A 23,883-nucleotide genomic window follows, 5' to 3' on the forward strand; every position below is an offset into this window, starting at 1 on the left:
TTTCATGTTAATCCAAGCAAATAAAAAGGCCAAACTAATTAAAAAATTAAATTAAGTGAGGCGATGTTATTCCCCTGGCTAGAAAGTGTTCAGTTGTAACTCTGAGTAAATTACTACAAACGAGAAATAAACCCTTTGCCCAAGGCTGTAGAACACTAGAGTTCCCAGAGGAAGACTCCTCTTCTGGAGAGTCCTCAGTGTGTTGACAGGGTGTGGTACCATTTCATTCATGGCTCATGACACTGGGGACAAAGGTCATGGAAAAGGGAACTCCTAATTTCCATGTCTGCATCCAAGCATGACATTAGGTCATTTGTCATCTTGAGCCGTGTTTAGTGTGGCAGGTTTCTTTACAAGTAGATATAAGCGATACATTTTTTTATGTAAGTGGTCATACATCCTTCTGTGCTGCCAGCAGCAAAAGACTCTGGAAAATCACCTGGAGCTTTCAGTTGAGTGGTCATAGGTCAGTCTTCCACGGAGGGACTGGATGCTAAGCAGAGGGTTGGACAAGTCATGGAGAGGAACAGCTTTGATCTTTTACCTCAGGACAATTGCATGCAACCTGCCACCCTGCTCTTTAAAAAAGAGATTTAATTGAATTTTTTGTTCTTCAAATTGAAGAGTAAAAAAAAAAAATGATGAAAGAGTAGAAATACCCTGCATTCCTCTGCCATGACATCATTTAATAATAAGAGAAACATGTGTAATAAAATCACAGCCTAGGACACAGCTTCATGGCACTGGCATAGGTAAAGCAGGGTGTCTATTGCCTTGTAAGGATGTTTTCCAAGATGGCGGTGTGTATTGCTCACTAGACATATCAGAACTATACCCGCAGAATGCTTCTGGTTCCAGACACACCCTGCACTGCCCTTTGCACTGGAGACGGGAGTGCAGGTGCTTTAGGAAGATGGTATAAACAGGGTGAGATGGTTTGAGAAGGAGGTGGGTACACCTGCCTTTGCTTTGTTGAGTTTAAGTTCCAGGCCATTCTTGCTCATCTAGGAAGATCTGTATTTCTAGATGGGCAGGTAGAGCGGGCCTCAGGAGACCAACGAAATCAAATACAGGTGTGGGAGGGTGGGTATCATCCACATAGGTGGGACCTATGTCCAAACAACAGAGGTGGTTTCAAATGTGCTCAATGTCAAAGAAATAAATCTCCTGTTTGAAATTTTGGGAGAGGAATTGCTTTTGGAGACGTTGTTTTCAAAAAGACTTCTTCCTGGAGGAGTGATTGGCAGGCAGCCCTCCCCCTCCCCCACCTACTTGCTATGATGTCCGGCTTTAGGATAAAGAAACAAAGGGGGAAAGAACAGCTTGTGCGTGCCTGTGCAGGCTCTACCAGTTTATAAAACAACATCGTTAGAACTTACTTTATCTTTTATACAAAGCCATTATTAAAACAAAACTGTGGAACGCAAACTTACTCATGGTCTGAACTGTGTCTAAATGTAGACAAAAGGACAAAGGGTGCAAGAACTTCTTTTGTGTTTCTTTATACAATGTAACGAAATAAAACTTTAGTCTGTATTCCTTCACTGTCAACTAAAATCACGGTGGAAGGTGATCTTTAAGATGTTTGTGATTTGTATCTTGCCCCTGAGCCATAGAAAAACCATGTTTTTCTTTACATAAGCCACTTAGGTGAAAATACAGTTATTTTTATTTAACAAATGCTTTCTAAAAAACATGCTAAAGTTTAGAAATACTCTTCAGGTTTCAAAGCTATAGCAAGGAGCAACATTATTACACGTTGATATGTCTGATGCAGATTTTTTTTATTTGGGTACCTCAAAATTAATTAGCCTACCTCTAGCTGCTAATTGAGCATGCTTCATAAATTCAAAATAGTGTTAAATTGAAAAGAATGGCAATGTTTCACAGAAGAAAGCATTAACTGCCCTTTGTTAGGTAGGGCATTATATCCTAGTTAAATAAGGCATGGGAAAAGCTAGCCTACGTGCCTGCTACCTGCTGTTTGCCAGGGAAAACCAGATGTAACTCTTAGCACATGTTGAAACTAAACAAAACTGTCAGGCGAATTTTGAAGATGCCCTTATTGTTTATTAACACAGCTCAAGGAAAGCTGGTAGATACTCTCTGTGATCAGAACGTTGGTTCTTTGACAGAACTGGGATGTATCGGACTAATGGAGGCTAAAAGAAAAAGCCTCCATGATGGAAACCAGTCCAGGCAACTTCAGAAGCAGCTGTGACTGCTGTGGAGACTCCTCATTAGGGGAATCAAGGCATGGCAGTGGTTGGAATGAGATTGTCCCCCAATGGCTCTGATGTCTGAGCACTTGGTCCCCACTTGCTGGTGCTGCGTGGGGAATTTAGGGAGTGCAGTCTTTAGAGAGGAAGTAGGTCACTGGTACTGAGTTTGATAAGAAAGGAAAATGCCTCACCTACTTCCAGCTTGCTCTGTCCATTTCATGCTTGTGATAAAGGACGTCAGCTCCTAGCACCCTGCTCTGATGGCCATGCCTCCTGCTGGCTGCCATGCTCCCTCACTATGGTAACAAGTCAGTTACCATAAAATGGAAATTCCTACCCATCTTCTCCCACATTCCAAACGAGAGAGGGGGAGATCACATGAGCCTTCACAGCGCAGCCATCGGATGGATGGTGTGCATCAGCAAGGGAAGCAGTGAAGGGTGTGACAGAGACAGGGGTGCCATTTGGGTCATACTATCATCTGCAGTAGGATGGCTGCCTGGGGTCCAGACTGAGGGAGGCATGGCTGAGAGCTCCCGTGGCTTGGCCTACACCTACAGTGGTGGTCCATGGAAGGCTCCTGGTGGTGTTTTACATGTCCTCTGAAAGAGGATTGCCAGGTAGCAGTGTTGGTCCGTTTGCTCAAGATACCACACACGTAGCCCATTGTGAAAGAAAAACCCAGAGAATTCGCATAATTTTGGTACTGTCCCACCAAGAGAGAGGCAGGGGCTGTAAATGAATTCTTTTTTCCATGGTCTTGTTTCTATTTATCATGCCACCCTGCAGAGTGAATCTTTGGGTAAACAGGGAGCCACAGATAGTGTGCCTACAGCTATCACTGTGAATTACTTATAAACTCCGTGCTAATTAATGTTATTCAGCTAATTAAAATAAATGTAAATTAGTTCAAATGTATCATTCACGATCTTTTCCCAAATATTATGTAAGAAAAGACATTCACCACAAGAATAGGTCAATGGGTTCCTTCGTTCTCTGACGGGAGAAAATGAAAACCCTGTCCCAGATATGCCTCCCTGTTCTGCCCTGTCTCCGGTTTCTTCTTCCAGGTTGTCACATCTTGACAGCACCTGCTGGGTGATCACTTGGTGTAGGGCATGGAAGAGAGAGAGGGAATGACCTTCCCAGCAAGAGGTCACATCCCTGTGCTGTGCCAGTGGCCACTGCTGAGGACACTGTCCGTTTACAGCACATGGAAAGGAAGCAGGAGGGAGGGGAGAGACAGGCACTCCAGGCTCAGAATGACCGAAGACGACCGTCTTCAAAGCAACAGTTACTTGCTTTTCTGCGCAGCAAATGTGAACTAGGAAGTGGGCTCTAAACTATTTTGAGTCATTGTTAAAAGGAAGGGTGAGTGGACACACCATTTTCACGTTTTGTTCAAATGAAGGGGTGAAAAGTTGGAGAACTGTGGTTGCTACTTTTCACAGTGGGAAGGAGCTAACAGGAAAATAATTCTCACCTTCTAACACCAGCAAGCCCTTCCCTCCCTGAGCCAAGGTGCTCCTCTCCCCATGGGCTTTGCTGCTGGGAAGGCTTCCATATCCTCCAGGAGGAGGAGCCTCTCCACCAAATCCCTGTTGGCCCTTCAAGGTGATAGCTCAGGGAGGATCGCTCAGCGTGAATTGAGGGGCGCGTTCAGAGCCCCCGCAGTGCAGACAGCTAGCGTGTGCCAGTGCTGTTGTGAGAACATGGCCTGCATTCACAGGACGTTGTCACAACCACAATGGGCCCCACACCACCAGTGTCCAATTTTATTTTTCTATGTTGGATAAACTGAGGTACAGAAGGCTGAGCACACAACACGTTTGCAGTTACCTAACTCACAGTGGCCATGTGGGAGTCAAGATACTTCTGATTACTGCTGGTCATGGCTTTACAAAAAAACTCCAAAGAATTATTTAGAACCAAAATAAAGTCTTCCAGGGTCTTCTCTTTCGTACTGTGCTCTGCTAAAGAACTGTGGTGATCGGTGGAGAGAGTGTGGGCTTTTGCAAGTCAGCTGGCCTTCCTGTCTTTTCAAAGATGTTGGCTGTTCCTGTGGGTTTTACCAGGCATTTGACTAAGGTACTCTTCAGTCATCAGAGCATCGGAGGAGGAAGGCTGCCCACTGCCGAGGCAGCAGGGGAAATACTGAGTTTGTGTTTGGAGCAGTCCAAACGGGTGAAGCAATGCCTTTAATAGTGAAGGGGTAGATGTCAAATAGATGTCAAAACCCACAGCCTGCAGACAGAAATTCAGGTTTCTGACCTGGCTCTTGTGTGACGGTGCAGCTCTCCCTGCTCTAGTTGCTTTTAAGTCTGTGCCCCACACAGGAGAGCATCAACAATGGAAACAGTTTTAGAAAAATAACCAGAGCTGTGTGGAGGGAAAACGGACTCAAAGCAGAGAGTTAGAATTTAATTCAGCTGAGGAAGTCAGGTTGGCGTCATTAAAATACGCTGAAATCCCTGACTGTTTATGTTTTGTTTTTCAGCATCAAAGTAGAAGCCTATTTCTATCCTTTTGTTTCTCTGCAAAAATTAAATTCTTCTATGAGGTCTGTGTCTTTTCTGCCTGGGTTCCTAACAAACCATTGCTCAGAAACCAATCTTCAAGCTATTTCTGTAAGAAATGTCTTTATTCCTTGCCTGGACCATTAAAACCCGCAGCTCCATCCTGACTTTATAATAGATTATACTAATTGAATAAATTTGACTAGTGATTTTAATAGCTGATCATCTAAAGGGCCCACTGCAACCGTTAGTATATTAAATGAATATATATAATGTATATATATATACATTATATATATATATAGTATATTAAATATATATATATAATGGAGTAACGTACAAGGCAATGTGGGTAGGTGAGAAAGGAAGGGGGAATGAGATGCAAATATCATCCAGAGCCTACAGAAATGTTTTACATGGGGAAAAAAAATAGACTCCTGCCAGTCATAAGCAGAAAGGTCTGAGAAAGTAGAAGAATCTGTTGTGCAAATGCAAAGTGTCCCACGGGGGCTTATATGTGTAGACATATGGCCCTCAGCTGGTACCACTGTTGATCCTTTCTTATCCCGAGTTGCAAGTGTTTTCTTATAATAAACGTCACACTGATCTACTCAAATTAGGAGTTTGTTGAAGTGTGTTTCCCAAAAGATACACTTCAGCCCACATACTCGGAGTCTGTGATGCGATCTTGTTTGGGCACAGGATCTTGGAACTTGTAATCAAATCAGGGTGGTGCCCTTAGGGTGAATATAATCCTGACAACCGGTGCCTTTACAAGGAAAAGAGCCAATGGAGACAGAGACATGCAGAGAAGGACTCTGATTGGAGGACGGAGCTGCAGCCTGAGAGTCACAGAGGGGCAGAGGCCAGGGAAGTCTCTCCTGCTCAACAACAGTGTGTCCACGCTTGACACATTGGCTCTGGATCTGCTTCAAGAACCCAGAGAGTGAACTCCTTTTGTTTTTTATTTTATTTTATTTTATTTTATTTTATTTTATTTTATTTTTAACTCCTTTTATTTTAAGGCACCCAGTTTTTAGCTCTGCCAGCCCTGGAAAGTGTTCTAGGTAGCACAGTCTATTTTTCCTTTTTTCCTTCAGCAGCCAATCAGTCCCTTCTCCTGTGTTTATTTACCTTATGCAAATTTTCATTCCCCCATCCCTCCCCCATCCCCACCGCCTCCAGCCTCCTGCAGGCCTTCATCTCTCTCTGTGGGAACAGGGCGTGTTATTTCTCTCTCCATAATTGTGCAGCATTAAAGTCCATCCCCCACACAGCTGTTCAAGTCATCTCACTAAAATATCTCTGAATAAGGTTCCCCCCCCCTTTCCTAGCATGCTGTATTTTTCTGTGATTCTTATTTAAATGTGGAAGAAAGCTTGCATTTCTTAGGGGAAATCATTAGGTCATTTCCACCAAACAAGAGGTGTTATCAGCAAACCTCTAGTTGTCACCCTGGTTCTTTAGAAAATGCCTTGCTATGTTTTTAACTATAGAAAATGCTTTGTCCAAGATACCTTTGTGTTGCTCTTTTACTGTCTGGCTAGAAGGCTCCTTCGCTCCCGATTCCCGTGGTCACACCCTTCAATTATCTTTAGTTTGGCTCTGGAACTGGGGTACATGAGGTACCAAGAACCAGATCACCATTGGCCACATATTCTGGAGACGTACACCGTCCCATGTCTTACACTGACGTCATTTTTCCTTGTCTCACTTCTTGGTGACTGAGCGCTTCCTAAGCCAGGGGCCATCCTTAACAGCGGAGCCTGGCGAAGCCTGTATCTGAGCTGACGGTCATCTGAGCAATGTCAAGCCCTCTGCCTTAGAAAGCAGCTAGGCATCACCATCTTCCCTCTCCTGTGCAGAGTCTCAGTCCTACTGGTACTGAGCAAAATGTCCTTCTCACATTGGGAGGAAGAGGGCGCACTTGGGAGTTGAGTGACGGTCACATGTCACATGGCAGCCAGTAGTGACATCATACCTGAATATATTATGATATGCTATGCTGGCTCCATGTTTAATAACTTTGATCTTAGCCAACAAGGAACATCTACCTGACATGTCGACACTCTCTTGAACATAGTCCAGAATATTCTGAAGTATGGGCCTTTTCTTGTGCCGTTAACCCACCCCTTCCACAACCCTCTAGATTTGAGATGATAAACCTGTGTTTCACAGTTCGTAGTTGGGGACAGGAATTTACACACCCATGCACCTCATCACCTACTTATCTGTCTAATATAGAGTGTGACAGCTCTCAGACTCTCTTAAACCTGAACCTACAGTTCATAGAGTTCATGAGTTTTCCTCTTGTGTGTGTCTCTTCAGGGTAGTATTGAGGTAATTACAATGCAGCTGAGACGTTAGGGCATTGAGCCTTGCTAAGATGTTTCTATTTCCCTTCAGGCTTACTTGGTTAGCATCCTGATTCTAAAGGTATATTTTAGACTTGGTAGCCACAGAGCTAAGCTTTTTTTTTTTTTAATCCAGTTCTTCCCAGTTCTGCCTCCAGCCACCTAATCGAATGCTCAAACTTCTGTCATTGAGAAAGAGTTAACTTGATAATAAAAGTTCCTAATCATGTCTATATTTGGAGTTTTGCTCTAATAATGACCTGAAGGGAAGAGAAATATAAGGTATATTTGATTATTGTTTTGTCACAGGAATATAACTAATTGTCTGGTCAGACATAGCTAAGCTGAGCAGAGAAGGGAGTTTGCAGTTGGCCTGCTCATTTGATTTGCACGGATGAGAAACACTCCCCTTCAAGCCTGGGTTCTAACTTTCAAAATGGAGGTATCTTTCCAGAATGTCTGCTATTTCTGTCAAGGAAGGAAAGCATGTTGCTGTGAACCTTTTACCCCCAAGGGCCTTCAAAGGTGTCAAAAAGACTGGCTTTTGGCCAAGGCGTCTCCCTGGAGCATTGTAAACCAAGCCCTCAGCAGAGCAAAGGCCTCACTGTTCACAGTACAGGAAAGCCTGCATGGCACCCAGCCTCCAGTCCCCACCAACGTCTCTTCTCCCCGTGACAGGGCACTGTGACCTGCACAGATGGAGAGTGGCTCTCATCAGGTGGTGGGGACTTCTGTCTGCTTACACTCTGCTTCCTTGCCATCCTGACCAGACAGGAAAGGGACGGTCGGAGCGCTACCAGGTGGCCACTAACCCACTACCAACTGTACCCAGGCAATTTTAAGAGAAGTGACCAGGAGCATGTCCTTTGGGCCCCGTGTTGTTCTTTTTGTGTATTTCTTTAGAAGGTGATGTCATCTTCCACAGTCGCAAAGGAAGTTCCTAAAGATGACTCCAACACACAGAAACCGTTACAAGGAGTCCTTGCCTTACGTCAACCGAGTCTGCACTCAATAACTGAACAGCTCGGTGCATGGTTCCAAACCACTCTGTGCGTATGTAATTGTCATCACTTTGTGGAAACATTTGATTGGACGAACTCATGCAAATGTTTACTTGCATCACAAAAGCAAGCATTACATGATGTGGTATGCATTCCGTCTTAAAACAGAAGTTGGTGTTTGCAACCCTGAATTATCTTACTCAGGCGGAGGAGACTGGGTGAATGTGTTAACAAAATAATTAATGAAGCTAATCATCTGGGTTCCAGGAAACAATGGCTAGCAAGCAGAAAGCATCCTGACAACAAATATTTCTTGTTTTACTGATTTCTATAGGGAGTTCTGATGAGTTACATAAGAACTAGTGACTCAATCCATTGGTCAGTTAAACCAATCAGCAGAGCTATACTGTAAGACTCTAAGAACCGAAAGGCAGATGTGGTGGGTATTCTCAGGCCTGCACTCTGAGAGGAAGGGCTAAGCGGTAATGAATTTGCAATGGGAATTGTTGGCAGGGAAGAGGAGAGGAAGAGAGTATGGAAAACCTTACCAGAGCTTGTTAGCATTCAAACAAGCATAGCACACGGATTTCCATGTCAGCTTGCCTGTCTGAAATCCAAGTAATGGATTCTGACTGTCAATCAGTCAAACTGTAATTACCAAAAATAGCGAAGTCAGAGGCCGGTTCTCTGGAAACACCTCGTCAGGAACCAAGGAGCTCAGCATGGCCTTTCCTGCTCGGTTTACGTCAAACCCCGTGCAAAGGTCCAGGGGAGGAGACCACTTACAGCGGCTGTTGGCACAGCCTTGTGCCTCTTAGTCAAGGACAGCGAGGGACACTGACTATTCTCCTTTGCACCTGACCCTGTGTGTGGCTCAGCACAGGATCAGCGGATGGCCAGGCTGTGCAGAACCTCGCATCCTGCCTACTGGGGCTGGCTGTACAGCTTGTCTTTGATGTTTATAAAAACAGCATCCCCATTAAAGCAGAGAACACAAAATCCTGCCTCCTCAAGGGCACATGCCACCTTGTGAAAGGATAATCGGGTCACTATTTCTCACAGACTCTGGGGACCTGCTGTTTGCCCCTGAACATACAGACAGTCGAGGGCCCTTCCTTGGAAAGGGGGCTTGACAAAGCTCTCACTCAACCTTTGAGTTCAGCGCAGTAAGCGGAAGAAAACATCATTCTGTTACTCTTTAAAAAAGGAGGACAGACAGACCCTCCCCCTTCCCTGTTCTGGCTCCATTTAAAACACAGCGTGGCCTCTACTTTTAATTTCCCATTTGAAACTCTGAATGCTGGAAAGCATAGTAAGGATTTTTCAGCAATATACAACTTCCTTCCTATTGCTTTTCCATTTCTTGTATAATTTGTATAATAATGTGATTATTCATGTAATAATGTAATAAGAGCTAGGCGGTAACATAGGTCCGTGTGGTAAAAACCAGTAACGAGATTATGTAATCTGTGTGTTCTGTTCCAGTTTCTCAGACTGGGTAACCAGTGAGTGCCCACTTTCTCATTCTGTCTGAGAACTAATAGTTTCAACAGTGGTGTAAACTGGTTAAGTTTTACACATCTATTTTGCAGGTTTACTGTGTGCTCTTAGTTATGAACACTTGGCTAAATGCTGTACTTTAAAATTTTTGTCTTCTGAATTTCCTCTGTCTTTAAGAATTATGTGCATTCTTAAATGTCAATTTTTAGGCAAAGATTTTAGAGAAGAAAATAGACAAAGGGCTCAAGGTTTGCCTCGGGTGGAAATACGAGAGAAAAACAGTTCCCCAAATTAAGTCTGATTCCGTATTTCCATTTCAATAATAGTATTATTTTTAATACAAGAGGGTAAAATTATCGCTGATTTTGTTATTTGGTAATTAGAGTATCGAGTAATGAGCCCTCTGTTTCCTAACCAGCCCCGCCCTCCATTCCCCTCCTGCTCCATGGCCTTGGGTGGTAAACGTAGCTGTGCCTGCACTGAATTCAATTTAGCTGCTATCGATCCTGCTTCTGTTCTTCCTGCCTAAGATCTGCTTATGTAACAGGAGCACAGCCAGACAGAAATAAACCTTTGGAACTCTGTAAGCAAACTGCTTACATATATTTTTGTCATCCTCGTTCCCCCAAATCTTAGCGGTAATGATCTGTGAGGGTGTTTCCACCTCGTAGTTCTATTTTGGTACCCGAAAATTATTTGACTTAAGATTTTGTGGAGATTAAAAGACTGGGAATCAGTGGCCCCATGCTGTAGAATGCGATACCTACGTACTTTTTATTGAAGTAATTAGTTCATAGTTCATATAGCAAATCTCAAATTTCGTTTCTTCCGATTCAGTCTTACGTTGCTGTCCACAAGGGAAAGGCAGGCTACACCATGTGGCAGAGTCTTGGTTGGGCTCTGTTGCCCGAGGCGTGCTCTACCTTCTTTTGTTTCTGGGTTTCCATATTCTTGTTGGTTTGTGCAGTCTGCATGCTAGAGAAATGATGACCCAGGAAATAGCACTGCTCTTCCTGAAGTCCTCTTTCAAAAATCAGAATAAAAGTAATTCCCTGTCAGTTTAACTATTTTACTTGCTTTCTGTCAATTCCTAAATTCATGGATCAAAATATACAGTTTCCTTTCAAAGTTAACAAAAAGGAACCATGTGGAAACCAGGTGGACAACCAGGATACAGAGAAACCCTGTCTAAAATTAAAAAATAAAATAAATTCCATGCATACATACATGTGTGAGGATTTATGAGGAGACAAGGTTGTTATGGGTGAAAGAGCCTAGAAGCTTAGAACCAGCAAACCCTCCGGGACCACGTTTTCACTCCCATGCTTTTTTTTGAGATGTCTCGGACTTTCTGTGTCCTCCAAGACAGGCTCTGGGGACTGGGCTCGCAGCTCCCAGAAACAAGCGTTCCTCGCAGCCTCACCGATTAGCTCCATATGTCCCTGGCTTTGAGCTGCCTGGCCCGAGTGCTCTAAAGCCAATGCCATGCCAGGACCCGTGGCAGGAGTGTGCAGTTTGCCCTTCGTTACCTTGGTTTTGTTTCCCGATGCTTACGTCATAGTGACTGCAGAGGGAAAATTGCTCTGACTTGCAGAGACTGACACGCAGGTCAGGTGTCCACACTCCCCAGACTTCCTAAGAGTTTAAATTTAGAGTTAATTGGGGTTTGTTTGAGAGGACCTAACTTTTCTAATAGTTTTAGCACATTTCTGTGACATCCAGTTATCCTGATGTCTATTAGATAATGAAAATTTAGAAGTACTTAAAAACCTTAGACTGTTTAGTGAGATAAAACCCGATGGAAGCTGGTGGGGATGCTGCCCAGCCACCCCAGGGGTGGGATCTCACAGGTCCTGAAGGCCATCTGGACCTTTCAGGTTCCACCCTGGGACATCATGTCTTCAGGTTCTGAGTTTCAAATACACTAACCTGATCCTAAAAAAAAAAAAAAATCCCGGAAAAAAACATCAAGCCTTCTTCCAGGGAAGTAGAGCTAGCATCTGCTTCTTGCCTTTTGCTTTATTACAGTCAGAAGCCTTGGGAAGGAGCCTCAGTGAACACCAGGTGTGGGCTTAGAGACGACAAGACACAGGAGCTAAATCACATGGAGCATGGCTTGGTCTAGTGACATTTCCCATGTTGAGCCATGTCTTATTAGTTCTAGTCCGATAATAAAGCAACTTCCAATTTTCTCATTGGTCCACAGCAAAGGGAGTCCGGTGGGGGCTTGGAGGATAGGGAGACAGAGTCACTTATGTGAATCCTCAACAGTGCCACCATCTGGTGGCTGTTTGGCTTTGCAGTACATTTCCCGTGTAATTTTTTTTAATGACAATAATAAAAGAAAATTGGGAATGACTCAAATATGATAAGAACCGAGGAACGTGTAGCTTTTTATTGAAAGATACATGTGTCTTGTCTAGCAGGCAGGCAGTTTTTTAGACCATGTGTTCTTTCTTTCATTCTCCCTATTTGCCCCAACGGAGGAAAGTCATTTATAAAACTTACATCGTCAACTTTGCTTGTCAAAATCAATGCTCTCCGAGCTTCCCTGCAAGGCTTTGGGTCTGGTTCTCTACAGCTATTGCTGCACTCCTGGTGTCTGCATTAGGAAGTGCAGGGAGACTTCAGGTTTTCTCGCTCTCCCTCTCCCTCTCTCTCCCCCTCCCCTCCTCTCCCCTCCCCCTCCCCTCCCCTCCCCTCCCCCTCCCCTCCCCTCCCCTCCCCTCCCCTCCCCTCCCCTCCCCTCCCCTCCCCCTCCCCCTCCCTCTGTCTCTCTGTCTCTCTCTCTCTCTTCCTTCTGTATTCTCCCTATTTTCTTGGTCATATCGTCTTTGTATTCCTCCCTCGCCAGTTTTTTTCCCCGAGAAGCAATAAATATTTATTATCTTGAATTTTGTAATTTTTCTACATAATTCTACTGCTTTACATATGTTGAAAGTCAAAAAAGATGACGAAGACGCATATGGGCAAACACAATGTCAGAATTACCGTGTGTTCACATACACAAAAGACTTGCACATTTTGCTCTGTCAGGTTCACAGAGACAAGATGGATGAACTTATGTTACATGTCTTGCTCCTGTGCACGCAGAGTTGCTTTTGGAGTTTGAGGGCCTGCAGAAAGAAGGAGCAAGGAAAAACACTCCCCATATTTTCTAAGGAGATTACATTTTAATTTTCCATTTAAAAATGAGAATTTCTTGAATTATATTGAGTTATATTGAATCATATGAACTTTCCATTTTTTTTAGTCAAAAAGGGTTGAATATCAGGAATGTCGTTTGATTTCATTTAATAAGGTTAATACACTCAGAAGTGCCCCCATGTATGAGCACAGACGGCGGTGCCCCCATAAGAGGCACCTGCAGCATTTGGCGGTAGCCAACACACTGTTTCTCTACAGCTCCATCATCTCTTCTCAAGGGCAAATGGAGAGGAGAAAGGACAGCTTTGCGGCCATTTGCCAAGACTTTGATTCAGGTGCAAGGAGTTCCTCTATCCTTGATCCTTGCAGGCACTGGAAGCTTCCTTTGGAGTCTAGGCAAAAAAACAAAAACAAAAAATGCCATAGTTTAGTAGAGACAGCCATGGGTAGAGACATGAACCCAGAAACCCTACCTGGTGGATGAGCTGTCTTGTACCCAGAGAGACCTTAATTAATGTTAATGGAGAAACCTCCTTCAGAACCCAATTAAGCACTTAGCCAGCTTCTTAATGGCCCCTGCTCTGAGCCGGGGTGTGGAGAGGGGAATTGATTTAGCACGGGGGATGAGCCGATGACTGGTCCGTGGGCACCGCGTGCAGCCTTCTCTCGGTAAACAAGCTCTTCTTCGCATTCCTTATCCACTTGGCATCAGGTGGACACCTCGCTCGCACTCTTGAACTCCGCTCTGAAAAGGTTAGCCGCTGAGCCAAAGGCGTCCCCCATGCACGATAGCAGTTATACAGAGCACTTTAAAGGATACACAGATCTTGAGTACCTAATTATACTGCAGGTGCTGCGCCTCCCCCAGGGTGAGCCAGGTTCTAGAATTCTCTCTTATCACAGACCGACATCATGAAAACTCTGCAGGGCTCAGGAGACAGTGCCTTCCCCAGAGCGCTTCTCCCTGGTGTGGGCCTCCCCCTCCCTTCATGGTGACTGGTGTTGATTTTACATCAGCAGACAAGGTATTCCCTCAATTAAATGTCTTAACTGAAACTCAGAATAAACAGGCTCACTTAGGCCTGTTATAATTTAAAAATTCTTGATGTGTGTGTGTGTGTGTCTAAAGCATGGCTTGTATTTTTATCTGAGCCCTTTCTGGTCTCTCCTGCTACACATGCTAACGAATAGCTACTGAACAATTATTTTGCTCACATTGGAAAATACAAAAGATTTTTCTGACTCATGACAATTTGAAATAAAAAAAAAAACAACAAGATTCTTAAAGTCACAGCGATATAACCAAGCTGCGTTTTCACAAGTACCGATTCCTCCCCATTGTAAGGTCATGTGCATGCTCTCCCAGTCTGGATGCTCTCCTACTCAGGGTCTCCCTCCGCAGCAGCTCCCCGCCTGTGCCATCTACAGTCTGATGCTCTGCTGCTTAGTCAGGGTGTCAGCAAAAACTCCAGGCCGTCACTGCTGTCGATTTTTTGACTGACAGGCCAGTGGCCCAGGAGAGCATCCCTGAGGAAGGGGCTGTACTACCCCCTAGGCAGAGAAATGGAAGTGTTCGTGCGTGTATCACACAGTGAGTTTTGTTTGTTTGCTGCTTCAGCTCATGTGTGAGGAAAACAGGCAGAAGGGGCTTTGCAGTAAGACAATGGAAAGAGAATCTGTCCAAATATGCACAGAGAAATGAGGGAGGGGAGAGAGGAGGTGGAGAGAGAGAGAGAGAGAGAGAGAGAGAGAGAGAGAGAGAGAGAGAGCAAGAATGACAATATGTCATATCCAGGTGGGTCACATTCAGAATTCAAGGAAAGAATAGATTTTTGAATTGTGTTCACAGTATCTTTAGAAATAAGAAGATTAAATTTTTTTTTTTTTTAGATTTTAGAATAGGTATCTTAAAATCTATCCCAAAGCCAGGAGTATTGACACACATATGTAGTTTTAATACCTAGGAGACTGAGGGAGAAGGATTGAGAGATCAAAGCTAGCCTGGTTTATAAGGGGGATATGATCTTAAAAATAAATAAATAAAAAGTATATATATATGTATATATATATATATATATATATATATTTCAGTTTTGTTCTTGAATGCCCCTTCCCTATCAGTTGATTAATACTTGAGTTTATAGGTTGCTGAAATTTGCCTATTTCAATATGAAATTGATGTTTGCTTATTCTGTCCATTTTTTATCCTTTTTTGTAAAGAAACTTGAGGAAAATTGCCTCCCTGGTTAGGGATGTTACCTTGTTTACATGGGGATAATCCCCACGTGCTACAGTTTCCTCTGAGCTTCAGCCCATTTTTCATTTCAGATCTGTAATTTTAAAACAATTCCCACCACTGTCAGCACCGTGACACAGACCTTCATCTGTGCCCGGTTTACAGTTACTCTTGATATTATTTGTAATTGAATAGAGTTTATTAATGTGCTTATTTCAAAAACTCTGACAGAGAAGCAAAACGTACAACGCAAGGACAAATGGCGAGTTTTACGTTTTAACACATTGTATGGACACGTTTGTCAGGCTCTGGGTCAGCTGAAACAATCTGAGCTGCAAACACACATCTGATAGGCAAAACCGAGAGCGTTCTTCGTCTGTGCAGTGACCTGCTTTATCGTGGGTATGAATATTCATTTTGCAAACAGATGATTCTTAGAGCTAACTGTCCAGATTTTCTGGTGTAAGTTGTACAAGCTGTGGAAGTCCTTTCTGGATTTAACTGTGTTGTATTTAGTGTCTGCTGCACTTTGTGTGGGGATTTACTCCGAGACTGAAACTGGATTTAGCCTTGTCCTTCTGAATGAGTACGTTTCATCTCTGAAGTGTCTGGAATCCCTAGCTCCAAACCTTTGTGTTGCCAGGACCCTGTTGGCAAGGACGACAGTTCCCATCAGTTAGAGTTGTCAATAATTATGCCACGGTGGTGATAATGGTTCTTCAACAGTACATTTTGTTGTTTTTTGTTGTTAAAATGCATATCTGATGGGTATCTGGTTCTGGATAAGACAGAAGGGAGTGTTAGGAATGTTCCATTTTCTTATTTGCAGGAGAAGCAAAGCTGCCTGCCTCCCTGGGGCTGCATCTCAGCATGTTTACAGTGCAAGTCAAAGACCAGAAGGTGTCTCTTTCTATATTAACTCTGAAAAACACCACCCTCCCTTTTCTCTGGTCCTGTGCCCTTGGAAAACAGGAAATCCCTATGTCTTACCAACTTCCCAGGGATGAGGTTGAAAAGTGGGAATGAAAAACAAAAAAAATAACGAGACGAAATCCATTGTCAGAAATATTTTAGGGAGAATTCCAAATATTTTAGAGAGAATGGATATTAACTTAATATTATTTCCATTTTACCTAAAATGCCTATCTGATTTTTCCCCCCTGATTTCCTGAGCAGCTGCGGGGTTTAAGCTACTGAAAACATATGTTTTCTGAAATACAGCAATGTGGCTCCTTCCTTTTGTGACCCAAAGTGGATGGAGCACTTAAGACACACTGAATGAGTTATTAACTGTATTTTACTGAATCCGGAACACTATCTGAATATGTGTACTTGTGGTTATGTGTGCGTGATCGGGATGGTTATAGAAATTGCTGAGTCACACCTGTGGGCACAGGGGAGTGGTGTGAACGACTGTCATCACTGAGCAAGGCAACAGCCTCACAGGGCATCCAGAGCTCTGCTGCTTAGCCTAATTCGGTTGCCTTGAAAAGCAGGGCAACAAAGGACACAGAGGCTGTCCGTTTCCGGATTAAAATAGGACACAGCTAAGACTGGCCAAAAAGAGTGGATCTCCCTGGCTAGAATAGGAAGGCCTAACTTAGCCCGCGTAGGTCGTGACCCCCTTGCATGCCACTTCATCAGGACAGACCTGGTTTCATTCATTCACTAAGTCATTCATTCATTCATTCATTCATTCATTCAGAAACAGGGGTGAGTCTCACCCACCGTCCCTGTACAGCTCCCTCAGTGAGTCATCAGACATGGTTCTCATCTTTGGAGGTGGGGGTGGGAAGGAGGGGTAGGGAGGAGGCAGGATTGTTTCATATGGTCATTTAGATAAAACTCATTAAAACCGTCTTCTATAATTTAAGCAAGCTCTCCGTCTTACATGTTTATGCAACAGAATTGAGAATTTACATGATTTATCTCATAACGTAAGAAGCTAAAATCCCAGTTCAGCCGAGCCAGGCTTCCCATAAAGGCCTGGACCAACACAGTGCAGTCAGTCTCACGCCAACTTGGGAAACCCTTGTGTTACAATGAACACACTCGTAAGTCTTACAGATATTTTACTGATTCGTGTTTACGTAGGAAAATATTCTAAAACATGTAAATGTGTAGAAAGGCATACTAAAAATGTTCAGCAAAGTCTGTTGAAAATGTGTACAATTGACTGTGCAGCTAGGTAGTTTAGTAACTGAATTTATGTCCATGTGAAGGAAAGGTGGGGTGAGGGAGGGAGGGGGGAGAGAAGGAGGGAGAGAGAGACTGAGCAAGCTCACTAGAGAGTCAGGGCCAGACAGATACACTTCTTAATTGGAGGCGGTTGTTAATTTGGGGAATAGACAATTCCAGGTACATCTCTGGCTCCTTCCTCATTAGCTAAATCATTATTCATGTCAGCACTTCATAAAGTTTGAAGCTTGTGTCAAAAACTCACAAATACTGTGAGCCTCTGCCGTACTTTAAGTCTTTCACTGTGGGGGGCGGCTGCGTGTGCCCCTGGCAGAAGGATATTGTGGAACGATGGCAGATGTGCGGAACATACTTCCATATCCAAGGCTCACCCTAGAGGAGGCATGTTTCTTCTTTCTCTCTCCTTTCTTCTCCTTTTCTTTCTCCTTTTTTTTCTGTTTGCTTTTTTTGGTAACGGGTTCTCACACAACTAAGTAAGCCCTTTAGCACGGCCTCACATCCCTGGCCCATTTTCATTTTTGTTCCTTTGTTTATTTGTGTTTTAGAGACAGAGTCACACTAAGTCCTCCGGCTTGGCCTTGAACTCTGAAGCACAGGCAGGTCTGAGCTTGTGATTCTAAACCCCCCACCTCAGCCTCTAGAATGCCAAGGATCACAGGCCTACACCATCCGTTCCTGCTTGGAAGAGTGCTGCCCTCAAACGCCAGTCACGGAGTAACATGAGCTGATGTTGACCTTCACGTGACCGTGGTGTAGGCTGTGATGGGTTTTCATGTGTGGAGTGGGCCTTGGAGTAAGACTACCAAACACTCCTCCTGGCTGTTGTATCTGCTGTGGGATTGTGTCCAGACGATTTCTCTGGACTTGGTTTACATGTGTGGAGTGAGGGCACCCACCCATTATACACTTTACTTAGTGGGGTATTCCCAGGCCTGAGTCCACTCTTCCCAGTACACTCTCCAGATTCTTTCCAGCATGTTCTGTTTACAATTTTTCAAATCATTTTTTTTGCAAGAGTACAGAATTGCCTTCTCTCCCAAGCAAATCTTTCCCAGTTGATGCTGGAAGATTCTAGCAAATGTCCTCTGTGCCTGTGTTGCCTCCTTTATCACAAACATGTCTGCACGGGGAAAAGATAATTCCTTCATTATATAAAAATTGTTCCTCTGCCTTAATCTCTCAAGTGATGCTAAAATATTTCTTCTCTGTCCTCAGTGTTTAGTTCTGTTCGCACGGTTTCCTCTGACTGATTTTGGTACTGAAATGCCTTTTCTCAAGTGGGAGTTGTCTATGGCATATCTAAACATCCAGGTCTGTCACAGCCCTGAAGGGCATGGTAGCTGGCCGTGGGTGAGCTAGCTTACTGTATGAAGTGGCGCTTGGCTGTCTGCAGCCTCCCGTCTGATGGTGAGAGAAACTGCTTCTCTTGCTTGTTCACCGGCTCCTTTAAGCAAAAACAAACATCTGAAGTGGATGTTTTTTTTTTTTTATTCAAGGCAGAATAAAAGTGGGTCTGTCTCAACCAGGCAACGCCAAGGGAAAGGGTGGATGAGAGGCTATGCCACCCCTTTGTCTGTGGGTAAAGAGCAGACATCTACAGGCCATAACTTGACACGCAGATGTATTGATCTGAAATAGTGTACAACTGCCTATGGTTCGAGCTCAGATGATAGAGTGCTTGCCTAACGCACACAAGGCCCCGGCACACCTTTGTAATCCCAGCACTTGAGGTTTGGGGACAGGAGGATCATCCTTGACTATACTGTGATTCAAGGTCAGCCTGGAATTTTGTCTAAAAACTTAAAAAATAGCTACCCACTTGGGTAGGATTGGGAATAGAATATACAGTGGGTCACATTACTTAGACCTCTCTAGGCTTTAGAGTTCCACAGATATGCAGTGAGGGCTGTCATTGGCACCCAGTGTTATCGTTAGCCCGTGCACACAAACATGCCCGCTCGCTTCTAGCACCCAGCAAAGTTAACTAAAGCCAGGAGTCACAAAGCACACAGACTACTCTGAGACCTTGGCTCCACTGACACACACCAGAAACCCTGCGTCTCGGGTCATACGCGGTCACACAAGCTTAGGTTGGTCAAAGGGCGTCTGTAACCCCCCGCTTTGCCCCACAGTGAGGCTTAGTCACCATTTCAACTTCCCTTCTTCTGAAACGGATGTTTCTGTCCTTTACTCCACTCTGGGCCCCCATGAGACGCCCACCGGGGCTTCCCAGCTGAAACAGAGTTCCTCTGCAGTCTTTTCTTTGTGGTTGTGCTGAGATCCGTTCAGAACCCCACACAAACAGGCACAAAGCCTTACGGCGCACCACTGGTGACCGTGTGAACGGACGTCTTCGGCCATCTACATTCACGTGAGAACGTCACGTTTACGTCCCCCCTCCTTTAGAAACCTTTCCTTCAGAAGAATAAAACTCTAATTTTATGAAACTGACGAGATGTTATGAGACAATCCCGAAACAATCAGCTCGTAGTGAGTGCCCTTTGATGAAAATTAGCGGGGGGGGGGGGGGGGGGGGGGATAATTTCACTGATCTATGTTGCTTCATTTAAATTTAGATTTATTTCATGGCAAAAAAAAAAAAGTGAATTTTCAAATGTGTACTCCCTCCAGTAGCCACCACATAGAAAGAGATCAATGAAGCCACGTGTTAGTAAATGACGTAAATACTTAGCAACCATAGATCACACTGGGTAAAAGGTCAGGCCCTGGTGAAGGGACCCTCTGTCCTCTAAACAAGTGGAGCATATTACGTCTGATCTGTGCTGAGTGTTTCCGCTTTGGGTGAGGTTTTCGGTGCCGTTGATGTGAGTCACCAACGCAAATACCCATATTTTTGTTGTTGTTGCTCTGTGCGGTGGGGAAAGCAGGCTGTAACCAGCTCACAAGCTTCTGCATACTCCTGCGGGTCGTCCTTGCAAAGCCCTTAGCGCCATCTAGTGTCCACGCAAGGTATGAGACGTGGGAAAGCTGGGGAAGCCACTGGATTTCTCTGCACAGGGCAGTGAGTGAGCATAGTGAACAGGGGGCTTATTGCGTTATTTACTTCATATACCATTGAATCCTGAAAATGTTACCTTCTTCTCAAATCCAGAGTGCTCCCAATTAAATGCTTTTCATTCTTGTGGGACTGTGTTCAATACCGTTAGCTCTCACTGCAGATACTCATAGCTGCGTTATTCCCACGTAAAGACTGCCAGTGCGTACACCACGCGCCCTCTGAGCTGTCTCTGGACCTCTGTGAAAATAAGCGTGCTCTCCCAGTCGAGCCTTTCCCTTACAAGAGACGCAGCGGTAACATTCCCTCCACATCGCTGATTCTTCTCTCGTTTCTTTTCAGATTGTCTACAAAGCCTGGCTCTGCTCCCAGTATTTTGAAGTCACACAGTTTAACTGCAGAAAGACAATTCCATGCAAGCAATATTGTTTGGAGGTGCAGACCAGGTGTCCGTTCATATTGCCGGACAATGACGAAGTCATCTACGGAGGCCTCTCCAGCTTCATCTGCACAGGTACGGCTGGGGACGGGGGCTTGCTTTGGTCTCCATCCATCTGTTGCTTCCTTTGGACACATAACCTGGAGCCCGCACAAACATGTTTTTGCGTGGCCTCTCTTCTAGAAGTACAGAAAAACTTCCCAAACTGGCTTAAACAGGAGTCAATCTCTCCACTACACATCAACCCTCCAGCTGTGACTCTCTGTGAAGGTCCCATGAGGATAACTGCAGGGGGAACATACTTACATGGTTCGTGTGTGTGTGTGTGTGTGTGTGTGTGTGTGTGTGTGATGAAGTTTGTCACCATATTTTAATCGGTATCGAGAACAAAAAGAAATGTCTACCTGGGTCACGCGTGTGCATATTGGTGTTTAAGAGCCCCAGGCAGGTGATCTCTATATTTTCTGCATTATGTATTTCTACTTCTTCTGGCAAAATACTCAGACTGGGCAGGATGTCAACACCAGCACCTGTCTCCAGAATTATGTAGCATTATGTAGTTGAGGCGGACGTGAAATCCAAGGTCAACGCTCAGAGCTGTCTCCACCTGAAGCAGCTTGTCGGTGAGAACAATGCCCTTACTGGAACTTGGTCCCCACCTGAGTTCCTTATGTACTCTCAGAAGAGGAGGGACGGCCCAGTTTTCTAAACTATTTGACTTGATTCATCTCCTGCTTAATGTTTGAGTTTTGAACATAAAAATAAGTCTGGGGAAACCAGAAAGTTCTCTTTGTATTTGGGCTTTCAAACATTCCCCTGAACAGTGGAAGAACGAGAAAGATAGGTGTGTGCAGGCAGGTACCTGGTGCTCGTCCTGACTACCTGGAGCTCAGTCCCTGGGGCCAAGACGGCAGAAGGAGAGAGTCCACCCCTTCAAGCTGTCCTCTGATCATACATACAGGCACAAAATCAATTTAAAAATAAATATAATAAAAAAATAAGAGGCTGGAGAGAAGGCTGAGAGGTTAAGAGTACTTCTTCATGAAAACCTGGGGATGCTTCCCAACAACCCCACGGTGGGTCACAACCCTCTGTAACTGCAGTACCAGGGGATCTAATGCCCCCTTCTGACATCTGCAGGTATCAGGTATGCATACAGCACACAGACGTACATGTAGGCAAACCACTAATATACATAACATAAATACATCTAAAAATAAATAATAAAATCAAACAATGACAAGTCGATATGCTCATTATGACAACATATCAGGTGGTTCCCAGGTCGCCTCTGTCCGGTGTAACGAACCACCAAGACACTCAGTACCCTGAGAGCCTGCCCTGGGTGGCAGAAGTGCGTGTGTTCCATCACACAACCTGGCGATAACGCTCCCCAGCCCAGGCATCTGCACATGCTGAGAGGATGTGGATGAGGGAGCATACAATCTTGGCAGTAACAGGCAGGAGAGAGAGAGTGGTTCAGGGAGAGGGAGAAGGAGAATGAAGGAGAAGGGGAAAGGGGAAGGAAGGGAGGAGTGAAGAAGAGTAAGAAACAAGAAGAAGAGGGGAAAATCTTGTTTTCTCGGTGGAAAAATTCAGCAGAAATAGGCTTTAATTTATATTGACTTTCCCATAGAACTTTCCATAAAGCCCATAAAAATAAAATCCTGTATTCTAAAATTCTTGTCCGAGGGATGCTTGTGACATCTGGCCTTCTGTGACAGGCTGTACCTTAGCTCCTTCCCTCACATCATGCCACCCTCCCCTGGTCTGCTCAGCAGATCCCACCAGGAGCTCATGAAGACAAAAGCACAGAGAAGGTTCGGGGTTCGTATGCCGACCTATCATCTCCCATCTCTATTCACATGTGTATCGTTCTTTGCTCTAGACACTTTCAAGCTATTGGGATGCAAAGGCAGTCACAGGTTTCTTCTGCACCAAAAGGTCTTGTGTACAGCTTGCATTTTTAGTTGTTAGGGGTTTTGTAAAGTCTTCTGGTTTGTAGCTGTAGTGACATCTCTAAGGAAAGGTAACAGGGAGAAATCTCTCACTGGCCTAGAATGCCGGCTCCTTGGAGGCCTTTGGAGTTGTGTGGCGCTGAGCGAGCAGAGGCCTCTTTGCTGTTTGCTTTCTGTCAGCCTTGGGACCCTTACACCAAGGAGCTCAGACTGCTACAGTTAGCTTTCCAGACACAGCACTGAAATCCTGTGAGCTCATACAACAGGAAGAATCGTGGCTCTCTTCTGGGGTGGAACAAGGCTTTGACAGAAACTCTGTGTCCAGGCTGATCACTGGCAACTGTCATCCACCTGAGGTTGCAGAGTCGCTGCAAGACCTTATACAAACACACATATGATCCTCCTTGCCTTCTGGCCAGATGAGTAGAGTTACAGGTATGACCAAAACCAGACTCCACTTCTGGAAAATCAAGACAGCCAGGCAGGCCTCTGCTGAAGTTCACAGCGCTCAGGCCGGACTTGCTTCTGGAAGAAGGGGGGCTGCAGGAGCTCAGCACTCTCTGCTCAACTGCTGTGTAAATGCTTCCTAAGTTCCTTGTTGAAGATCCACACAGACCCACATGCACCTTGGAGTGCGTGTGAACCAGCCATACTCCTCTCCGTGTAGTGAATGAAAGTTCTTGTAAAGTTAGGAGGGAGCGGGCTCAAAAGAGAAGTCAGGTGTAACCTCTTCACCGCGGCTACTGGTAAGCCAAGGCGGCCTGGTTGGCTTCTCACGGTAGGCACACTGGCACACATAAAGCACAGGGCCCACAGCAAGCACTTAACAGTCTATAAAATAACACAAAATAACAACAAAAACCCACCATCCAAGTCAGGACGGTTGCTCCTTCCTTACGACATGTGAAAACAAAGTGGTGAATGTGAATGGGACCTGCTCATTTGTTTCCGGCCACCCTGACCCGAATAATCACATGGAAGCTATGTTAATTCCAACACTGTTTGACCTGTTAGCTCAGGCTTCTTATTAAGTAACTTTTACATTTTAAATTAACCCATTTCTATTAATCTGTGTATTGCCACGAGGCTGTGACCTACTGGTAAGATCCCAAAGATCCCAGTTTGTCCTTCCCCTTAACAGCTACATGGTGTCTCCTTGACTCTGTCCTCTCTCTCTCTCTCTCTCTCTCTCTCTCTCTCTCTCTCTCTCTCTCTCTCTTTCTCTCTGTCTCTCTCTGTCTCTGTCTCTGTCTCTGTCTCTGTCTCTCTCTCTTCTCTCTTCTCTCTTCTCTCTT

The 23,883-nt window shown here is 44.6% G+C and overlaps 1 protein-coding gene across 2 annotated transcripts in view; it reads left to right on the plus strand.

The window, feature by feature from the left end:
- The window catches only part of Nalf1 (NALCN channel auxiliary factor 1), a 462,371-nt gene that overhangs the window by 414,320 nt on the left and 24,168 nt on the right, over positions 1-23,883 (plus strand). For both annotated transcript variants that reach the window (XM_038327914.1, XM_038327915.1), the window contains one exon: positions 20,534-20,705. In XM_038327914.1, coding sequence (XP_038183842.1) covers positions 20,534-20,705 — 172 coding nt within the window. The remainder of the gene's footprint in view (positions 1-20,533; positions 20,706-23,883) is intronic.

The sequence above is a fragment of the Arvicola amphibius genome, chromosome 4, assembly GCF_903992535.2.
Source record: "Arvicola amphibius chromosome 4, mArvAmp1.2, whole genome shotgun sequence".
NCBI classification, from domain to species: domain Eukaryota; kingdom Metazoa; phylum Chordata; class Mammalia; order Rodentia; family Cricetidae; genus Arvicola; species Arvicola amphibius.